Source organism: Hippoglossus stenolepis, chromosome 23 (genome assembly GCF_022539355.2).
Source record: "Hippoglossus stenolepis isolate QCI-W04-F060 chromosome 23, HSTE1.2, whole genome shotgun sequence".
In the NCBI taxonomy this organism is placed as follows: domain Eukaryota; kingdom Metazoa; phylum Chordata; class Actinopteri; order Pleuronectiformes; family Pleuronectidae; genus Hippoglossus; species Hippoglossus stenolepis.
Window position 1 is genome coordinate 11,870,307 of NC_061505.1, and position 23,294 is coordinate 11,893,600.

The 23,294-nt window shown below is 42.3% G+C and overlaps 1 protein-coding gene across 2 annotated transcripts in view; it reads left to right on the forward strand.

Moving 5' to 3' along the window:
- fgf11a (fibroblast growth factor 11a) overlaps nt 1-23,294 on the forward strand; it is an 80,788-nt gene that overhangs the window by 42,061 nt on the left and 15,433 nt on the right. For both annotated transcript variants that reach the window (XM_035149272.2, XM_047338907.1), the window contains one exon: nt 10,228-10,331. In XM_035149272.2, coding sequence (XP_035005163.1) covers nt 10,228-10,331 — 104 coding nt within the window. The remainder of the gene's footprint in view (nt 1-10,227; nt 10,332-23,294) is intronic.

Sequence of the window (23,294 nt, forward strand, 5' to 3'; positions counted from 1 at the left end):
ATGAACACAAACACTTCACTCTGCACCCTAGACTGTTTATAAAAAGCTCTGCACACAACATCCAGCACACAATCAATAAAAAGTGACAGTATATTGTAGAACTTTATTTGAGGAGGAATTTCTAATGACAAGGAATAATTCTTAACTACCTCCAGAGCATTAACACAGGTCGAGGGAACAGCCCATTCCAAACAGGCAGGTTTTGAATGACCACTTCACTCGTGTTCACTAATTGCAAACTCGCACAGAAACCTGTGAGAGGAAGCAGGTATGTGTCCCCTGGTGTTTTGAATCTACCAACCACATCTGTTTGGTTGAATTAGGCCCACAGCAGCACCGTAACCGATCAGACCCGCTCTCCCCTCTCCCGCTTATGTAACAGCCCACCTACACTGAGGCAAGCATCGCCACACACTGAACTTTAAACAGTCTCTGGTCCAATTTGAAATATTCATCGCATAATACTTCAGGGCAAATCCGAAGGCGAACAGGGCTCATTTCCAGGCGGATGTAAAGACTCCTGTTATGTAGGAGTGTCTCTGGTTTGTCAGGGTATTAAACATCAGTCAGCGTGCGGTCAATCCACAACATAATTACGTGGGTCTTACTTACGGTTAATTTTATTGCAACGATAATTCCATCAATGCCAGTGTGTGGTTTCGTGTTGTCCTGGGCTCGTTGCTTTGTCAGTGGACAGTGTGAGGGGGAGTTGACAGGCAAGTCCTGTGGAACTCATAAATCGAGCTCTTTTTTAAAATCAATTTCAAACATTTTATTCATTCATGCAGGAATTGTAGAGTGATTGACATCATTGTAACTTAGCATCAATCAGCAGCGCAATCATCTACCTGGCTGCACAGAATATTGAAAGAGTCAGAATTGCTGTGTGAGCGTGTGTGTGTGTGTGTGTGTGTTAGCGTGTTGCAGGCTGTCAGGCTTATCTTCAGTAGTCTCCCTGGTAACCGAAACTTGCTCTATAATGCAAACTGGCCTGGAACCAGACTGCTTTCAGTTTCACTCAATTTCAATTTCCCCCTAAATTTTTTATTTATTCATTTATATATATTTTTTACAGCCAATTAAGATCAAGTTTTTAACTAACTGTATCAACAAAGTAGTTCTTAATGTTGTCAAGAAGTCCACTGACAACTTTAAGATGGCTGAACAAATTTCTTTGGGGATCATGGGGCAAAAAAACGAGCCGCTGGGCACCAGAAAACGCTCTGTTCTTCCTCCTCCTGTCTGTTCTATGAATACGCTGGGATACATTTTGACTGAATACTGGTAAACCAATTTAGGAATATGGGCTTCCGCTGTAATGTAGTTCTTGGTCTGAACTGACCTCTGCAGATTAGGTCATTAACATAGAAAGCCTAAAACTAGCCTCAGAAAAAAGGTGATAACGCTTAGTGCCCTTCAATTCCAATTTTATTTATAAAGCTCCAAATCATAACATACGTTAACTCAGGGCACTTTACATTGTAAGGTCAAGCGTCCTGCTTAGATCGGCTGGGTTTAAGGAGGGAAATGGGGGAAAGAATAATAATGAATCAGTTTTGAGTAGTGAGAGATACCTGCAGAATGAGGACAAGGTGAGAGGAAGCTATGTGAGAGTGGAAACACAAAGTAAATGGTATGCAGTTGTGTGATATAAATACATAGGGGAGAAAGCGAGGCTTCCTCAGAAGTCTAGGCTTGTAGCAGCAAAACTAAGGGATGGCTCAGGGCTCACCTGAACCAGCCCTTATTACTGTATAAGCGTTATCAGAGAGGAAAGCTTGAAGTCTAACCTTAAATGTAGAGATGGTGTCTGCCTGGTTCCACGGGAGAGGAACGTAGCAGCTGAAGGCTCGACAAGTGAGCCTGTATTAAAGGAGCAAAGTGATCTATTGGGATAGTAGATAAGGTTTTGTGAAACTGCAAAAGTGCAGTAATTGAGCCGCGGCGAGTAAAGACTGGCTGCGGGCAGGAAGTTAGAGAACTTTGCGTTCATCCTACCTGGTCTATCTGCAATAAAGCCGTGCTTACATTATTAAGTAGATTCTTTTTTGCAGCAGCAGCAGCAGCACATTTGTATTTAATGTTTTTTTCATAAGATAAAACTGAATGCACTTTGTTACTGTTCATTTCTGTGGGACTTCTGAATGATTTATAGTGTTTTCAAACTAGGTCTGTTAAGAAATTGACACAATCTTCAGAGCCAACCTTTCAAAGTAAAAACTATTTTTTATGAGGAAGTGATTCTATGAATCTTGTTGCCATGATGGAGATTAACACCAAGACACCCCTGAATGTCTGTCTCAGTCCAATAGGGTGAAATAAAAATTATCAAATTATCAAAATAATCTGTGGGGTCAGTTTGATCAGCGGGCCGACTGTTGCCATCACTGTCGGTCATCCAACTCAGTCTGCAGACTGCCTGTTGCCACCGCTGCAAAGCTCTGTTTGCCTGTTTATTTAAAGTTTATTAGTCTTGAATGCATCGCATGTCCAAATTGCACCAAATTCGACACTGCATGTCCTTGGGCCTTTAGTAATACACGTCCCAAGTTGTAAGCTGATAAGATGAGCGATTCTCGAGATACGTGTTCCACATACAGACAAACAGAGATTTGTGGAATTAGTAGACAGATGACTTCCAGGAGGAAGGAGGAAGTATGGATGAACAAGGGGAATGTTAACATCCCACCTCCTGGTTCTCTCCTGTCAGTAAGGCTGGACACATTGAAGGGCTACGACTGATGCAGGGACATTTGTTGGATTGAGGTATGGAAGCCCTGAGGGGTTGTAGCAGAACAAAAAGTGAAGAGAGTGGCTTTTTGTATGGCCTTGCAATACTTGTATCACTTTTTTTTTTTAACCAAGTTCCCTCAGGGCTTCCATAACTAGGCGATAGAGGAAGTTGTCAGGAAGCTTGAAGTGACTGAATATTAAAGCAAAAAGCGACAAAGGGGATGCAAACAGAGAGTAAGAGGATCAGAGACAAGAAGAGGAAGAGAAAGAGGGCACGGTGGAACATGCCAGGAAAAAAAAAACTGAGCCAGCGAGACAAGACGGGTTGGCAGAGGAAGAGAGAGAGAGAGAGGGAGCAAGCAGGAGAGGACAAATGTGAGGATGACAGAGAGAATAGGGAGAGAGAGAGGGGCGGGCGGGAGGGAGGGAGGGAGGGAAGCCAGGAGGAGCAGGTAGCTGATGTGACTCCGCCTTGACAACTGTGTCTCCCCCCTCTGGTGGGAGGTCAGAGGAGCTGCCTGCCCCCTCCTCCCGCCCACATGCTCCTCTCTCCCCCCTCCGTCCACGGTCTTGGCTCGTCCAGGCTGTTATGTAATGAAGCTGGAAGAGGACTGAAGGAGGGACAGGAGAGTAGGGTGAGGGAGGAGAGATATATTATCTATTTAGTGTGGAAGAGGGATTTGTTAAAGGACTGTACTGGTGTTTTTGCTAATTTTACTCACTTTATTACAAACTTTTTAGATATACTCTAGGGGCCTTGAATGTCTGTACCAAATTTCATGGCACTGTATCTAATAGGTGTTGAGATATTTCAGGTTGGACTAAAGTGCACTGCATACAATTTACTGCATATGCTATTAAATGAAGTTAGCAGGAACATAAATAAGATTATAGCACCTTCCAATTGGCAAGTAGGCTACTTACTGTATGAGTAGAAATGTTTCTATTTTGATGCTTTCAATAGCTTCATGATTGTATGCACTTCTATGGAAAATGCAAGTATAGTTCGCAGTATTATGGCATTCTCTCCAAATCATGCAGAACCTAAACTATATAAGTCAAGACTGGTTTATATACAGTGTGAAAAAAGGAGAAAAATACCCATGTGGTTGTAAAACTTTTGGTTTTCCATCCTTTTTTTTGACGCCTTAAAACAAAAAGAGAAAAGCGATGTCTGATTTCCCCGTTTCCCCCATGTCTTATATTTAAAAAGAGGGGGGAAAAAAGACTAGACATCTAAAAAGATATAGATATAATAACATACAGTGATAATACAATGACCTGTCATATTTCCCCCTTTGGAGGATTCACTGGCCCAGGACTGGGAATCACTTCTTAAAAGCCCACTTCTCTATGGCATTATATATTCATGACTATAAGAAAATCTCAAAGCCAGTTGGTTATTATTTATGAAGAGATCTGATTGGAAGTTCTGGAAACCCCGAATAACTGATTGCAACGTTGCAGACCCAACTGATGCCCGCCCACTTCAAACCACTGAAAACAGCCGAAAAATATGAAAATACTGAGATTGTTTTTTTTGAACTAACGAGATCATCTTGTGTTCATGTAGGATCCCGCAGCTCTTAGTAAGATGAATGAGAATAAAAGGTTTTTATGATGTTTAAATGCCTTTGTCTGTGAGTGTGTGTTCATGGGAGTTAATGAATCTGTTAATCTGTAGGATGGGGTTCAGCCATGAGGAAAAAAACAGTGAGACAGGTGACAGAATGGAAATCACTAAAAGAAAAGATGGATTAAGAAATAGAGAAAGAATGCACAGAGCGCAGTGTTGTGTGATGGGGCTTCTGGTGTGGTTGTCACTGGATTTAATCTCGCTCTGAATTCTTTTTCTCAGAGAAGAGGAGGAGTGGAAAAACCCCAAATGACACAAGGAGAACGACAATTTGACAGACAAAGAGAGGAGGAAAATGAAGAAGGGAGAAGAGAGACGGGGACAGGGAGAGATGAAAGCTGGAGATTCTAAATCAGAAAAGCCATGAGGAGGAGTGTGATTTCCCTCACTTCCATCCACTGTAATTACGATCTCCCACTGTTGGGGCAAAATCTGACTTATCTCTCTCTGTGCTCCGGAACAAGTCGTCTTTTTCTCTCTCTGTTTAACTTTCCCCAGTGCTCAATAATGCTGCTTCACAGAGGGCAGAGGGAGAGAAATTCAAAGACTTGAAAGACAAACGATGAAAACTTTGCGCTGTGTGCGAGCTGCCGGCATTCAAAGAGGAACAAATGTGGAAAGGAAACGCTCTCTCAGCCAAATGAGCAGGAAAGAGGCTCATAAGGATGTGAAGAAGAGCATGGGGAATACCAAACGATGGAGAAGTAAGGACGGGGGAATACAAAGGAGGGGAGGTGGAGACAAGAAGATTGAGTGACGAAGAGACGGACAGAGAAGGCTGCAGGGCAAAGAGGGACAAAGATGAATGGATGCGGATGGAGGAGTATTGGTTTCAGAGGTGTGAGGGAATGACAGCTGGCAACGGGGGAATTGAATGGAAACAAATAAGGAGGAAAAATGGAGAGATGCATTAAAAGAGAGAGTGCGATAAGGAAGGGGTTGTTAATTCACGACAAGGTGGGGAGAAAGCCCAGGAAGCACCAGGGAGAGAGAGGAGAGGAGAAGGGAAAGTCAGATGGACTGAAAGGAGTGAGAAAAGCCCGGGGGAAGAGGTGGAAGTTAAATAACAGGAGAGTGTGGTTAGTTGTCGTCAGAGTCATCGACCACCGGGGAAATCAGGCATGGAGATCAGCTAGAAATCACTTAACCTACTACAGAGTCTTATAAGCTCATTTTTCTGACGGCGTGTGAAATCATCCGTCCGTCTCATTTCAAGATGTTGGTGTTATTTTAAGTTTGACTTTTAACTGCAAAAATCCTCATGATTTTGGTATTAAATATGATAATATGATCCTCTTGTTTGTGCAAACTAAACCATATACCAGCTGTTAACATTAATTCAGTATGGGAAACACTATATATACCATATCTCTATGTATATGGCGTAAATTAATTTCCGTCTTCATGTTCATGTCGCTATGTGCCACCTCGCACATTGGGAGCCAGAGTCTGTGAAGAAGTGGTGATCAGGTCCCGCCGATACACAATGCTTGACCAATCGTGAGTCACGGTGATAGTAACATGAATACTGTAATACCCAAAGTCATAGTGATAGGAAAGCAGTGTATTTAATATCCTTTACCCAGGTGTGTGTGTGTGGGCGCTGCAGTCATGTGTCTCCCTTAGAGAATGTGTGTGTTGTCGGGAGGTGCCAAAGACAACGATAGCTTCTGGAATAAGACCAGACCACAGTTTGTCTGCAAACACCAATTCCCCAGACGGCTTCGATCAGACGGCTTCAACTTCAAGATGGTTAGAAAACACAGGGTCGTTATGAGTCTTGTTCAACTCGTTAAATGCTGGTTATTTATAAATTTGGTCAGAAATGTAGAAGTTAAATCCACCATTAATGTGTTCCATCACAGTACAGTCCTAGTATTCAGTGTACCGCTCAAAATACACGTTTAACAGTGCAGTTTCTTTTCAAGGTTGCAGAGCAGTTAGATGATCTTTGTTGGCATTGGAATAATAAAGCCCTGATTAAGTCTGTGCTATGGAAATAGATACAAGAAACAACAGTGACCATGAGTTTCAATGTCCAGTATTTTGTCATCTCATCCATCCACCACTAACTGCAGACTTTGTCCCTTTTATATACGGCATCACCTGACTTCCATTCCCAAAACCTGTGCAACTATAACATGAAAATGCTCTTATCCACTGTGTTCCATTCACACAGGAAACTGAATAAAGATTTGCCAGTGCCTGTCCAGAAGTTAAACTCTGTGTGACTTCCCACAGATGACTGTAATCCTCTTCCCATTCCAGTTGAGACCAACTGGGCTGCACAACACAACACTGCAGAGCAGCAGTGCACTGTGCCCGCCTGCAGATGCCCTCTGCACAGCTTACCTCTGTGTCCTGTCCCCCCCTCCTCCTCTCTTTTATCCCGCCGCCACTTTCTCCTTGTTTATTTATTGTGTAGATGATCTCGAGTCTCAAATTGACTTGTGGGATTGATTTGGCAACACCCTTCTCCCTCCCCTTCATCTCTCTCCTCCCTACTCCTCTCCCCTCCCTCTGTCGCCCCCTCGAAAGACTTTTGATTAATCTAGCAGCCACTTTGAGTAGCGCCGGAGAAGAAAGGGAAGTCAAACGGAAGGACAGAGGGAGGGATGAGGAAAACGGGAGGACAAAAGGAGGGTGGCATGCCTCTGTTATCCAGGCCCAAAGTTATGTGATCTATATGATAAGCAAAGCTCTTTTTGATTGAGGTCGAGAATGCAAAGCAAACTTCTTCTTTGAAGGGGAAATACAAAGAGATATATGCACACAGGGAAAAAAGAAAAAAATACAAAGGAATAGGAAAGTAATTGGTTGCCAAGCGTTTTGTGATATAATGCAATACACAGTTGAAAGTGGTAGAAGTGGCAAAATTTGTCATTGAAATATTAGTACTTTTTAGATTTTACTTGGTGTCAGACAGTGGTAGAAAGATACATTTCCCAGTCTTTGCTTTCGTTGGCTGAAATAGCAACAGGGTTTAGCTACTGTTTATCTAATTGAGCTGAGCTGAAAGTTTCAACATTTAATCTTTATAGGTTTTAAAACAAGAACCCTGTAAAAAGGGCCTAAAATTTATATATATCACATTTAAAGATAGAGGCTACCGCTGCATGTCCAAGTTTAATATCCATGTAGAAGACATTAACATAATGTTAACTGTAATGTAAACTAATTTTGGCTGCTATTCGTATATACTTGGACAAATAGACGGAGGTTATGTGAATATCATTTGAATTGTCGCTTCAATTACATACATATTGCAAATTCTATCCTGGACAAGTAAAAACATGACCCATAGAATTTTGGTGCAGAACTGGTCCAGGAGGCGGATCCAGGAATTTTGTCACATTTAATTTAACATTGCGAAAAGTTTTTCAACATTTTCCTTGATTTCTTAGAGAATAATTCATGGACCCTGATGAAAAAGATCAGACATGCTTAGGGGGCTGATATTAATGAGTGTGTGCAATTTTGGGCAGTTTCAAATACAATTCTGGTTCTAGTGAATTTAAATTGGGTTTCATAAGGGGTCTAATGGGCCTTGGCGGAGGTATATGCTCTGCTGAGTGCAATTCTAGTTTACCATTTTATAGCTGCTCCTTTTTCCAATGATTGTATATGGAAACATTCTTTTCTTTTTTTGGCCCAAAAAGTCAAACAAAAGTATCGCTCTTACTACAGCTACATTGGAGAAAACATCGGAGACATTTCCATTTTATAATCAAGGGCAGTGCAGTGGTTGTTCTTTCTGTGTGTGTGTGTGTGTGTGTGTGTGTGTGTGTGCTTGGTGTGCAGCGGGTTATGTGGGGTCATCGCCACAGCGAAGGTTCTGATGTGTGTGTGTGTGTGTGTGTGTGTGTGTGTGTGTGTGTGTGTGTGTGTGTGTGTGTGTGTGTGTGTGTGTGTGTGTGTGTGTGTGTGTGTGTGTGTGTGTGTGTGTGTGTGTCCTGCTCTATTTGTCATCCCAGCCATGGTCTTTGGTGACACTTTGTTCATTTGCGAAACCGACTGTTTGAGATGCAGCGATCGATCGAGCAAATAGAAGCAGGGCCCTGAGGATAGAGAGGGAGGAAGAGAGAGAGAGAGAGAGAGAGAGAGATGTATGTGCAGTTTTCATTTCTGACATTTGAACCTTGAAACTGGACACACATCACTGTCCTGCCTGTTTTATTTAATTCACACTGGTGTGATTGACAATGGAGATGCTTGTGGTTTACACCGGTGGTGAGAAAAAGGAAATGCAAGACTTTCTGCCGCTGCACAGCACACAGTTAGAAAGTAGAAATTTAACTCTAGGGGGAAGAATCTGCCACACCGGATCTTTGCTTAAGTTTGTCTGTGAAAAACTTGTTTTGAGTTTGTTTTTCTATCTCCAGCTCTGGCTTTTGATCGCCCTCTGATAGCCGCACTTCCATCCATTATGTTGGCAGAACTTCTGATTTGAAATTGATTTGTCAGATAGCAACTAATGGCTCCATGAGTCGAAAACATGCTCTCCAGACTGCATTTTTCATCCGTATGAAAGATGTGTCATTTTGACAACCAGGCTGCGGCTTTATAATGCACACTTATAATTCGTCCAAGAAAAAAAAAGACAAATAAAACTTGTGTTTCAGGCATTATGTGCTGATAAAAATGGGAAAAATGTATTTATACTTACAAAAGTTTGATAGGAAAAACATTAGTTAGAGCTTTTATAAACAGGTGTATTGTACTGACTTGTCCATGGGAGCTAAGCAACTTCACAAATATATAAACTCAATTAAGACCATGAAATGATGTTGAAAGCTCAAATGAAGTTAATAAGTGTACCTTTAGTTGTTTTTTTTTGATTTTCCTGTTTTTCTGTCTACAGTTTTCATGTTAAATATGTACTATATTTAATGTAGTATTTGGAAATCCACTTTCTGCTTGGATTTAGGCAAAAAGATCAATTCTGCTCTCATATCTGTTCTTTCAATATGAAGCTTGAACCGATATGCCCTGGTTGAAATGTATTCGCACCTATCAGCCTAACCTTGCCCTTAGCATACAATGCAGAACTCCTATTGGGAAAATGTCAATTTAAGTAAGTGTGATTGAAGCATAACATTAGCATAACACCTGGAAATGGGAAATGTGGAAACCGTGAGCCTGGATCCATCGCAAATTTTCTCAGCATCACTCAAGTTAGCATGTCACGTCTCAGAAAGCACATACTTGAGAGATTTACGAGGAAAAAATGTACTTACACAAATACATGGTGGACATGTTACACGGACAAGTTCAGAAATGCGCGCGCACGCATGCACGCACACACGCACACACGCACACACACACACTGTCTGAGTGCTGCTCCAGTGGCCAGGTTGAACATAGTTTATATGGAGAGCTATGCACATAAGAAATCCAAGGTTCCACAGGAGGGAACTCTGCAAAGTCCATTGCAAAGTGCTGTTTACTGTGACGGGACGGAGGCAATGAATTCAAAGCAGGCTCAGGAGATGTCACTTTCTAATGTACTGTATTCTGAAAGCTCTCAGTTAAGCTGTGCTGTCTCTCTCTCTCTCTCTCTCTCCTGCAGGGGAATTCTCCGTACAGTCACTCCCGAGTCTGTCTGCCCTCCAGTGTACCAGCAATCAGACTTTATTCCTCCTAAATCCCCCTTACCTAATCCCTCCCCCCTTCTCTCCCTCTCTTTTTCACCCACTTCCTATTTCCGTGCGGGACAGATATACTGTACGACGGGGAGGATGAAATAAGAGACAGCTGGAAAGCAATTGTCTTTTTATGCCACGAGGAAGCACTGTGAACATTTAAGAGAAAGAATGATCGCTCTAACACCACTGTTCCCTGTCTCCTTCTTTTTACAGTGCAGTTCAACTTGATTCCTGTGGGGCTCAGGATAGTGGCCATCCAGAGCACCAAGACAGGGCTCTATGTCGCCATGAACAGCGAGGGCTACCTCTACACTTCGGTACGGTCAGCACATGCAATGAAGTAATGCCTCAATGATGATGGGATTATATGACCTACTGATCCTTCATTTATTTTGTTAAATTAAGTTGTTTAGAAACGTTGTTTTTGTCTTCGAATATAACAGAATGAATTCAATCTATAGTGGAAACAGGGGTGCGTGTGCATGCGCGCAAAGGTCGCTCTCAGGTGCAACAGATTCTCAGAGACAGGAACACAGACTAAAGAGTGAAAGATAAGTCCTCTCTAGGGAGAAAGAACTGCACTCCATTCCAATGCTGCAGCTGAAACTATGAGGTCCCACTGACTGCGTGAACGGTAAAAACGTTACGGACCAGCATGCACTAGTGTGAGCCTGCAGGAGCTCACACTAGTGCGAGCACACGGTAGTGCAAGCAAGCAGACGGCAATTGGAGCTGCAAATAGCGCAGCACACATGCGCAGGTTCTTTGTGAAACTGTGTCGGGACGATAGACATCGCAGCATCACTTGACAAATTGTCATCTCAGACTGTCTGAGTCTGTCTGTTCATCCCGACCTGGTTTCTTTTCCCTCAAACAATAACTGTGAAAGGCTGAGGCGATGACATGTACTGTGTGTGTGTGTGTGTGTGTGTGTGTGTGTGTGTGTGCGCGCATCAAACGGTTTCCTGCTATCGGTCACAGCAGCACTTGTATGCTACAACTCGGGGAAACAGCTCGTATGATGTTTCCTGAGAGTTATTTTGCATTGATGTGCAGAGAGAAGCGGCAGAGCTGCGCTGCACGTTTGAGAGGCAGATGGAGGAGTAGATGGAGACAGAGGCACGGATCAGAGTGCACTCTGTCAGGATGCACAGGAAAGCTCTTTCTTCAGCCCTTTTTTCCCGTTGGCACACAGGCAAATTGTGTGAGATCTTGTTTGAAGTGCATCGGTACCCTCACTTCAAAGTCCGTCTAATGCTGCCGACACGCATAGCGGCAGAGACGAGGAGGGGCGATACAGGGTTTCTATCGGTTGGAACAATCTAAAAATCCGCCTGGAAAGAACCCGTACACTGAAGTCCTCCCCCTGCCTCGTGTGCAGTGTGTGAGCATCTGTTGAGACACAAACATGCACAATGATTAATGTCTGTCCTATAACAGCTTCCCCAACCAGAGAATTCTAATGTCTTTAAGTTCAAAGCCTTCCTACATAAAGTAGTTGGAAAGTTTAGCTCGGACTGAATTCTCTTTGCCGCCTGAATTCTTTTGTGTCTTGATGTTCAATAAGGGAGATAACTCCTCAGTGACTAGACAAAAATTCAAATTAGGAATGTGGAATCTATCAGCTGCAGCTTTAAACCTCTACTTCTGATTTAAGGAAGTCAACAAGTTCACTTCAACTTTCATTTACCGAATTGTTACCATTCTGGCTATTGGTCGTACCAGCTTTGCAGTGTTAGAGATTTGGGAAACACCAGCAAAACAACTGAAATTTGACAAATGGCATAAGCCTCCTAAACCTTTTATAGATAAAATGACATTTGATCACTTCCAAACACAGTTTCCTTAAATTAGCTATTGTAGTTAACTGCATTTCTTTTTTTAATAGGCCATCCATCCATCCATTCTATCCCTCCACGACTCCTTCCCTCTATCCCTTCCTCCATCCATCTACACATTGTCTCTCCGGCATGTTCTGGGTCTAACTGGTAATGCCTGAAAAAGTGAAATTGAACTGGCTCCATTGAACACGAAAGAGCAGCAGATCCAGAAGTCGGTGACAAAGCACAACCCTGACAGTGGCCAACACGCTTGCCTTAATATATGGGAATTCATGTTTCTTGGCTGTGATAATTAGAATAAAACCCAGGTTTAAAATGTTCAAATGCAGCCCCAACCATATTTCAACCTAAATGCAATCTTACTGTGACTGCAACCCCAAAAGAAACTTTTCCCCTATAACGAGCCCCAGAAAATGGTCCTTGAACATGACTTTTCCAGGGCTTGGAACCCCACTAGACAGTAAAAACCACACACACACACACACACACACACACACACACACACACACACACACACACACACACACACACACACACACACACACACACACACACACACACACACACACACACACACACACACACACACACACACACACACACACACACACACACACACACGGATTTAGAGGTTATACTTTCCTGGGCATTCTCCTGACAGAAGAAAGGTGACCCATTTTCACACAGGGAAAGAACCACAGGGAGAGAGGCAGCGGAGGGAAGAAGAGAACCTTTCGAGAGAATCCCTCGGAGATGAGAACGGAGGGAGGACAAAGCTTCTTTTTTTTTTTACCCTTTTAATTCAAACTACCTCGTCTCCCATTGTTATGTATAAACGTGAGCACCACAGTGAGAGATGGAGAAGAAGATGGAGAACAGAAATAGAGAAAGAAGGCATGTTTTGTGCCGCCCTCAGGGTCCGGAGAGAGCCTTTACATCCTGTTATGCAAGTGTTAGCACGTGCAGGGAACTGGGCCCTTGGATCGTTCCCTGACGTGTAAGTGTTTGGAGGGGTCAAAGAACTTCAATGTAATATTTTGACATGAATATGTTGAATATTTCAGAGAGGATTTTGGTACATGTGCCATTTTGGGTCATGGTTACTGATTGTGTTCTGCTGTCTGAAGTGGAAACTGCTCTGCGGGATGAGGGGAAACTCTGTTGTTGTTTAATTACTTATGTGTGCTTTCTTTAAAGTGTTATAATTCGGAGGATGTTTGAGATAATGGCTGTTAGTTGGCGGGCGGTGGTTCGGTCTGCATTGCAGCGAGAGGAAAAAAAAGAGCAACAAACTCATGGAGAGTTATTACCTGACTCTGCGGATTCACTTCAGTTCATTTTTGTTTTACGGCCCAAGAACTTTACTGTTGTACTTAAATCTCACAACAACAACAAGTCAGATATTTCCTCCAGGATAGCTTGGGGTCCTGGCCTATTTTTTTTAATGATTATGAATATTGCTTTTTAATATGTCCCACATAAAAAATGATCATGCCATTGTTTGGCACCTTTGTTTTCAGCACAACATTGCCTTTATGACCAGACAATTATAATTTTCACTTTGACATAGTATATCAACATATTGGACCCAAAATACACAAGAAACATAAAATGGAGAGCATGGGGAAAAAATGGGGTTTTGTACTATAGAAAACGTAAATCCAGGCTGTAAATGTAAAGATATAATTGTAAAACTGATACAACATCAAGCAACATTTAGTCATGGATGTTTTAGGGTTTCCTGCCCCTCCCTAGTATATTCAGTCTGTAGAGCAGAATCAGCAGATTCACAATTTCTTCCCATTTCTCAATGCTTTCAAAAAAATGACAAAAATATTGAGTTAAATGAAACGCCTGCGCTGTCCTATCTTTTATGCTTTTACTTGTGTGTAAATGCATCAAATCTATACGATCATATCTCGGTTTATCTCGGCCTGACAACCAGCGCTCCATCTGACTGTGTTTACGCCGTGGAAACTCCTGAGGGGTTTTTCAATATTTGGTTAATAAACATTGTAGTTTCAGTGAAATGTTAATAGAAAAAATATTGTCCTTGCTTCAAGTCACTGTTGATTTTTTCAGCATTTAACCTTGATGCTGATCTTTTAACTAACCATAACTGTGAAGGCTTAAATGCTGCTATGGCTGCTATGATGGGATGTAGGAAAACAAATGAACTGTATTGTTAATGAATCATTTGCAAACACTTTTGTAACGATTCAATAACTAACAATGTTTCAGGATTTTGTTTATTAATAACATGACACACGTGGTATTAAGTTTCCTGTAAAACCTATACACTGTTGCAATTCATGAGAAAAAAGATTTTGAGTAGACAAAGCCGACAGTTGCGTTACATTTGTTTTCACTTTTTCGAATCAAAGAGCGGATTCTCCAGGAGCAGTGTTGAGGTAAAAATCGTGACCAAGGTGGAAAGGTGCTTCCTAGTTCTTTTTGCGTAGCAATAACAAAAGGCTCACCTCGGCTGCGGCAGTGCTCCAGTGGCTACTCAGCATTAATCTTTCATGGGCCTCCCTCTCCCCTCTGCAACCTCACACACACAAGCAGATAATTACAACACTTATTTAAAGGATTTGAAAATTAAGTGCCTTCTCCCTGCTGTACATTTGCCAGTAATGGCTCTGAGCAAAAGGAAAAGTAGTTTTTCTGCCTCCGCCTTCCTCAGACCCTTCATTTATATTTATTCATCAGTTGCATCGTTCGCACTCGGTGCTTCTTTGTTGTAATTTTTCTCTCGGGAGAGCGACGCAAATGTAATTTAATCAGCAAATCTAATTTCATCAAGACACCTTTTATAAACATACACATATTTGTGGTAGTGGTGGTGGTGGTGGGGCAGCAGACAGAGAGAGACAAGGACAAAATTGAACTTGAGATCTGTTATATGGCGCTCTCCATCGATCCATCCATTCTCTATACCGCTTATAAATTGAGGGTATTGAGAGGCTAGAGCCAAATAAAGCTAAAATTAGCAACAAACAACATTCACAGCTACGGGCAGTTTATAGAGTCAAAGTCCCATTAGCAAGTTTTGGTCAAGGTCACTGATGCCCACAGAGAAATTCTCTTTTCCTGATCGCCGCTGTGAGGAGGTCAAAGGTCAGGGGAGCCTCAGAACAGCATTTAAAGTTTAAATGAAATCGAAAATATGTTCACATTAGCTGCATTCGTTGTAGTTTTTATTTACAAAAGAGAACAAATCTAATTTTAAAAACACTCTAAACATCAACGCGCGTGACGTTTGAAAGGCTCAGTGGTGTTTCCCTTGCAAACACACACCATGAATAATTGATCGCATGCAAGTGTAGTAAATCCCCAAACTCCCCTCTTTGGTGTTGTTTAACCAGACGACACAACTTAAACCTCCGGGGACATTGCTGCAGTGAAAGTAGCTCCTGCCAGCACAAGATAATAAAACAAAATTAACTCACTTACCTCTAGTGAAGAAGCAGGAAGCCAAACATCTCACTTCATGCCCTGAGAGATGTATAAGGATGAGCCAAGTAACAATTGGGGGCTTCTTTTAGTACTCTGAAGATATGGAGAGGGGGGAGACACTGGGCTAATTGTGTGTGCTTCCACCATATAATCTACTGTGTGGGGCTAGAACACATTCGAAATGCCTTAAACTGTTTGTGGATTTGCGAGTGCACAAGCTGGATAAAAGTGTGGGAGTGACAGGCTAAATGATGGAGCCAATGTCCTTTTGTCCTCACATGAGCCTCTTGTTTTCGGGAGGATAAAACAACATGATAATAGAGGTGAGGAGGAGAACAGGGGGAGTGAGTCACTGCGAAGCATTGGCGTTTTCTGCATTTGCATAAAAATGTGCGGGACAGGGACGGAGTTTTCTTTCAAACGAGGCCCCTGCTGACAGCCACACATAAAAAAAATATAGTTCCAAGTGGAATGAAAAGCTGGTGTCAAAATAAAATGAGATGTAGCAGATCAAACATTTTTGACCTTCCAATCCATGAAATGTAAATCTTGCGTGGCGTGTATCCATACAGCGCACATGCAAATCTGTATTCAAGGCCAGGGCTCGTCGCACTCCTTGAGGGTACGAGCGTGGCGGGGCAATTTGATTGACAGGACACGCTGGATCTTAGCACGAGTAATAACAAACAGAGCTGATTGTTGTCGCTGACTTGAGAGGGGGGGAGGAGAAAGGGGAGGAAGGGGGGAGCTTGGAGGGAGAGAGAGAAAGATGGCCTGACAGGCCCAGACTCATACCGAACATAACGTCTCCGCTGGGAGCAACAACCACCGCCACGCTCATCTTTCTTTCTCCCCCTCTGTCTCACTTGTACAGCTTTTACTCGCCTGTCAGTCTGTCTTGCTCCCTGTCCAGCCATTTGTGTCTCTTGGCCTCTCCTGTGGTTTGCCTTTTTCTTTCCCCGCCACCATCGCCACGTCCCTCCTCCCTTTGCTTTCTGTCACCCCATGAACCTCTTTTATTCAGAATATATATCCCTGTCTTCCTGTGTCCCTTATCTGCTGTCCTTGTCCTAGCTCTGTCCTCTACCTCTCTGCTCTCCTTTCCCCTCTCTCCCTTTGTCCTCCGCCTCCTTGTCCTAAAACCTTTCAAGGTCAGCTCTACCCTCTCACACTTTCACCCCACTGCTTTGTGTCACCAATCCTTTCACTGAACCCTGTCTCTTTACAGAATCATTGCTCAGTAAAATCAGATTTTTTTTGTATTTATTCTGAGACCCTTTCTTTCTCACGTTGCAATATAATGTGAGTTCAGTTTGTCAAAACATATGTGGAGAGTGTTGTATTAAATGTTCTTTACTGAGCAGACGTAGAGAAGAGTCCTTTATTTCTTCCATGTCGATGCTGACTCAGCAAAATTTCCACCGGGGTAGACATGCACAGCTACTGGTGGAGCAAGTGTTCAAAACTAATATTTAATATTTTCCAGTGTGGACATGAAGTAAACATTATACTTAAAGCTGTATTAATCTATATTTTATATTTACAATAGATCAAATGACAATGTGATGTAAAATACATTACTTATAGTGGAAAACCTGTAGAGAACCATCAATACATTTGCAGTTCAACCCGGCCATGTGGAGCATTCAAGCATCTTTCAGTTTGTTTTATTTTTTTATGATCAACTCTGTACAGTCAGACTAGGCATACAAAGTTAAAAGCAAGTGGGTGAACGTAGTGGAGAAATAAGCAGCTACAGATTTCCCTCAGGAGTTGGTGGTGACCAAAACAGAACTAAAAGGAGAGGTAATGATAGACGTCCATTCTTTAGTTGGTCAGACACATTATGCAAGTCATTGTTTGACAAACTCTCAGGTTTGATTTTAACAATGCAATTATAAAGTTAGAACATACCTGTGTTATGCTTACAGCTTGTTGCACTGCCCCCAAGTGGTCAAAACTAAGTAAATGCAAGTTTAAGTGAAATATATACACCTCAAAGTAAAAAGATCCCATTCAAGGTCATGTAGCCTATTTGAAATTTTACCTCAGAAAAAGTTTGTGAGTGTTAGCATGAAATTATACCAAAAGCGTTTTTTTGCGGGTGAAATCAAGTTTGCACACGTAGATCAGGCCTTACTTACTTTACTAACCAAATAAACTTGCAGCCCCGCAGTGAAGCTTATAATTTTAAATATTTGAAGTAGGTGCAGCTCTAAATTGCATTGCTTTTGTACACTTATTCAGCGTATGAGAAAAAGCCAGATAGGAAACAAATCTGTCACACCTCCCCACTGTTCCAGTTACTAAGTGACCTGCATCTAAACATTTGAACATTTTCACTTTGGTGCAGTTAATGTTAATGATAACGTGCACAAGAAGAAACTTTTTCCTAGCGCAGCCAGAAAGACCAGCCGAACGAGGAAAGAGGCCAGATGGACTGTGTGCATCCATCTGTCTTTACACATCCCCAACAACACACACCTCCTCTTCATCATCCCCCTGTCGCCTTCACCTCTGCAGTACCTTTATTCATCTGGTCACTATACATCTCTCTTTACTCTCCACCAACTGCCTCCGTTTCCATCACGTCGTAACGCCCTACAAATCTGAAAACACAGACACTTGAGAGAGAACTAAAGAGCAAATAACAGGCATGCAGGGGGGGTCATCAGTTATGTATCTATTTTGTCCTGTCGATTTATAGTGAAATAAATGGGTTTTTGGCGGTTTCGATATAAATCCAGGGACTTGGTGCAGGTCCATGCAGGCCTCTGTGGTGGCTGTGCAGTGCTCCTGGAGTACCAGGGCGTTAGCGAGGAGCTCAGCAGAGGTTAATGGCAGGGGGAAATTCCTTGTCATGGCTCCATTGTCTGGCGCGCTGGGACCCGCTTACCTGTGGGCACCTCCTGAAAATTGCTTTCTGATAAAAATAGAGCTCAGGCGTGGACCTGGCCCACTTTATTAGCCGTGCGCTCTGGAAAAGCCTCGCGGGCAGAGAGACAGTCGGTAGTGGGGAGGGAGGGAGGAGTGGTGGTGGGGGTCTGCGTGGTGTTGTGATATGTAGTCAAAGGCGCACACACAAAATGAACCGGTACACACACACAAACACACACTCCCCTGTGCAATTTAAACACCCTCCACTTCCCCACAAACACACATGTTCAGCCAGGTATAAACAATTTGACAGAGGCAGGCAGACATAATTGGGCCGGACTCCGATACCCGGGACCATTTCTGGCCAAGCTCTCTGCAGTTAACAGGGGGGAAAGTTGGGAAAAGTAAAACTTTACTCCTCCAGATGACATTGTGGATTTGCTCTTAGAGGATAAACGAACACAGTTCCACCCGTGACCCAGCACTGAGAATCACTGATGGGGAGCAAGAAATAAAACCCATTTTCTCACAAGCAGTTGTAGGGGAGAGACAAAAATAGCTACCCTGTGAGTTTTTTTTAATGCGTAAGTTGTAACACTTTGTATATTAAAGTACCCTCACCCTATTAAAGTCTCTCAGTCTGTGGACCAGGTTGAAAGTGACTTCCTCTACATAGCGCAGCAGTCGACAACTGGATTAATCTGGAGGTGAAATCACGACCAGATAGTTTGGATAATCGGATTATTTCGATTTCCCCACTGACACAGATATTCACAAGAGTCACTGGTGCTGATCTCCATTGTAGCAGCAACATTCATAGAATCACTTCCTATTCAGCAAGTTTTACAACATTCAAACGTGGACTCTAAAATCTTCATTGCAGATAAACCAGGTAAGATAAACAAACGTTTTCAAACTTAACTCTGCAGCATAAAGTGTTTATTAAAAGCTCTGCGGACAACGTCCAGCACGCAAACAATAAAAGCGCGACAGTATATTGTGGAACTGTTTTCGGAGGACTCGCTAATGATAAGGAATGATTCTAAAGTAGCTCTGGAGCATTAAGAACAGGCAGGTTTAGAACAAGCACAAGTTATTGTCCTGAGCTGCGCTACCATTCTTGCTGACAGTTAGCAAGCAGTTGGCAACCTTTGTTAGCCAGGAGAGCTTTTTTCTCCTCTTTGGTGGAACTCGATTAAATGATGTAATGTGGACTCTTGAGACGAAAACGCCAAGGGCAGTAACTGTCTCAGTGCAGAGAGAATGGGAAGAAACAGAGTTAACAACATATGCACCGTCTTGGCTGGCTGTAGTTATCTTGCCCGTTATACTAGTTCGCCAACGACCTCTGAGTAATCACGTCATCACCAAGCCTGCAGAAGAAGCTTTCTGTTGTTATCCCCCCTCCCTGCCTGTCCTCTGTTTGTGGCCTCCTCTAAGCGCTCCACTGGGGACTCCTTTAGGGATGCATGGAGGCACCGGCCGCTAAATAGGGAACACCCCTCTTCACATGACCAACTTGGGTGAGATGGGATAGAGGGAAGGAGGAGGAGAGCAAGGGATGTGTGATATGGGGAAGGGATGAGAAAGGAAGGGTAGGGGAAGGGGTAAAGATAGATGTGGGGCATCGAGGAGGAGGAAGAGGAGGAGGAGGAGGATATAAGACAGGATTTCATATCCACCTAAAAATGCCGCAGCTGCATCCAGAGCCAACGCAATAGCCTTGCTGCATTTTGACAAGAGTTACAGCTGTCCCAACGAGCTGAGAGGGCAGAGCCCCGTTCTGCATTCTGATCAGTACAAACAATCCATAAACACACAGCGTCACAGTGCTGCTTATACAGGTGTATGCATAAAGCTATTTTAAAAGATATAAATGGATAGAAGAAGTTCAAGCACACAAGCTTTTTACTCAAAATTAATTTCTATGGGTAGAGTTGTTCTTTATGAATTTCATGCGGTGGCATTCTGCTGCCATGTCTTCGCAAAACCACTTAATTGGGATGGATGGTCTTTTGTGATATAGAGAGTTACCACATTCATCATCGCGCTGTGTTGCATAACAGCAAGCAGGTCCTTTCTCCGTGGAGACAGGTAGAGAGAGGAAGTGTGTGAGAGGGAGAGTCTGTGGGGTTGGTTTCTCCAAGACGTGTAGTTCAATGGTTTCCGTGCAGTGCCTCTGTGGAGAGTAGGTCATATGATGCAGGACGGGGGATATATGTTCCTGTTAATTTATGAGAACAGAAACATCAAAGTCATTTTCCTCAGTGTTAAATAATTAAAAAGGCAAACTGGCAAAGTAACAGAGAGATGTTTTTGTTTAAATTTTTAGCTAAATCTGTTTTATATCTTTGAATTTGTACTTTTACATTTTTAAATGCATTGCAGTCTGATTGTCTTCTGGCAGCCATGAATTCATCTACTATGCATCACTATATGAAATACTGTGTTCTATGCACTTTTCACCTCTGATCTTCATATTTAAACTATATGTACTGTTTGGCAGCTAGGGACTTAAATCTGAAAAAGCGGATGTGGGGGCAGCAAAAAACATCTGTAAACACAACATTGAGATAATATAATTTATTTCAAGCCTATTGATAAAATACTTGCTTGTTTATACATCCACCAAATATGGAGTAATATCCTTCATTTGGAGTCATTTCTGCACCCCAGATGAAATTAAATCCTATACTCTCTTTAAGCTCTGTTTTGTTCTCCACCAGAAGAAATATCCGGGCGTTGAGCTATTGAATTGTACATTGTGTTTACCAGCTAGTTGCTAACTAACTTGAATATTTAGTTTTTGTACTATGCAGTTATGTACAGTTAAGTTTCTCCTTTGTTCATTAAAATCCAACGGACACATGTTGATAATTAATGACGTGTGTTGCGGTTTGAATAAAATTCTAATAGCATCAGATTAATATGCTCATATAAACAAGCTGTTGGGCTCTCAGATCATAGTGCTCTACACCTTCCAGATGGCTAATTAATTTCTATGAAAAGCCTCTTTCTATTGATTGAGCTTCTGTCATCATACATCACTAAGATCAAGTTGTTTTAGCGCAGGGAGAGAAGTGATTTGACTTTTATTCACCACCACACCCTCTGGTTTATTTTCCACCTCAGCTGGCCCTTACTTGTCACCGCTGAACTTATATGAAGTTGCATGAAGGACCACACAATACCTAACACTTTTTTGCCTGTAGTTGCACATTCACATATAAAGTAGTGCCCAGTACTGATAAGGGCGAGAGACAGAAAGAAAGGGTACCAGGGAAAGCTTCTGAACTGCTGCCTGCAGCTGGATCAGCACCTTGGAGAGCTCCGCATCACACAGTCCTGGGTAGTTTGCAATAAGGACATTTTAATAGTTTTAGTTTAGCCAGAGCACTTGAAGCCTTGATTTCTAGTAGTAGAAATCAAGGCTTCTTCAGCTGTCTGACAAATACTTCACAACTATTGGCTCATTTCCATTAGCAAGCAAGACTGGTAACATTACAACGACGAATAACATCCAATTATAGTCATGCAGGTGTAGAGCATGGACATCATCACCTGACCTCGAACTCAGAAAATGTTTACATGGACACCAATATTCTGACTTTCTCTTCAGAATAAGACATGATTTCAATTATGATGTTTACATGAGAGAGAATATTCCAGTTGTATTCCTGTTTACATGTTACAGAGCTTAGTCTGATTATGAACTCATGTCATTAAATCCACTACACCATGCCACCATATTCCATTTTACGCGTTGTCTTTGATTTTGCAAAAGCTACAGCTTCAATTCTTCAATAGGACGTTAAAATGCGATTAAGACATACACAATGCGACTCCACATGTCTCAATTTGATAATTGCTTATTCTGAGTGTGATCGTATTCAGACCATTGTCTTAATCTGGTTAATATCAGAATATTGGTGTCCACGTAAACATAGTCACTTTGGCTTTGCTGATACACTAGCCAGTGCATCTTATGGAATGCTCAGAAGACAAACCGCAACATAAATGGAGAGATTAAGTCTCGAACTAGGGTCAAAAGGTCAAAGAGCTCACAAGGAGCTTGGCGGTTGCAACGCGAACAAACTCAGCTCTGTCTCTTCTCCCTCCTCTCCCATAAAGGGTATGGCAACATTTATTGGGGAATGAAATAGAGGAACAGCAAAACACCACAACAACGAGGCCAGCAGGGTGTGCCAAACATGACAACTTAAATAAATGAAAAAAAATCAATTCAGGGGTTCGTAACAGTGCACTTTCCTGGCACAGCACCTTCACTGCCCAAACTCCTCCATATGTGGTAGTTCATGATTTTGTTTAAAGTCCCATTCATGTTCATATATGTGTTTATTAAGGGGGGATGAGATCTCATATAGGATCCTTGTCCCTGTTCAGATTCATTAAGATCTCCCTCAAAAAGCAGCTTTTTCCCCCAAAACTACACTGGGTACCTTCCAGTTCAGTTACAGTTGCCTCCTGCAGGTTTCGACTACAACGCAAATAAAAACGTCAAATAAAAAGCTAACTCCAAGACTGGCCCTTGTTCAAAAATAGTGAGCAGTTTATTATGTAGTCATAAATAATTTTACTGTCTATATTTGTGTACACGTGTACTCTACTGTCGATTCAGATTGTGTTTTCTCATGGAGTACAGCGGTGTGTAATATACAAGTCTATAACAGCCACATATAATAATATATAAGAGTATACCCTGTAAGAATAGTATATAAAAGTACTACTTACACACACACACACACACACACAGACACACACTCCCCCATTCAAGCTCCCCGCTCCAGCTCCTGTCCTCTGACCTTCCTCATCCACCCATCGAATCAGAAACTGCTTGTCTCTTTTTCTTTGAGTCAGCACTCTTGTTTCCTTACCTCTGCTTGCCTTTCTTTCTCTTTCACTCTCTGGTCTTTCTCTTCCTCTTTCACACTCTGATTAACCCTCCCTCACCTCACCTCACACACACACACACACACACACACACACACACAAAAAGTTGTGTCTATGTCTCCTCTGAAGGAAAGGGATAGGAAGGATGGAGGATACTCAAAGAGAAACAGAGGAAAAAAAGAAGGGAGCTGA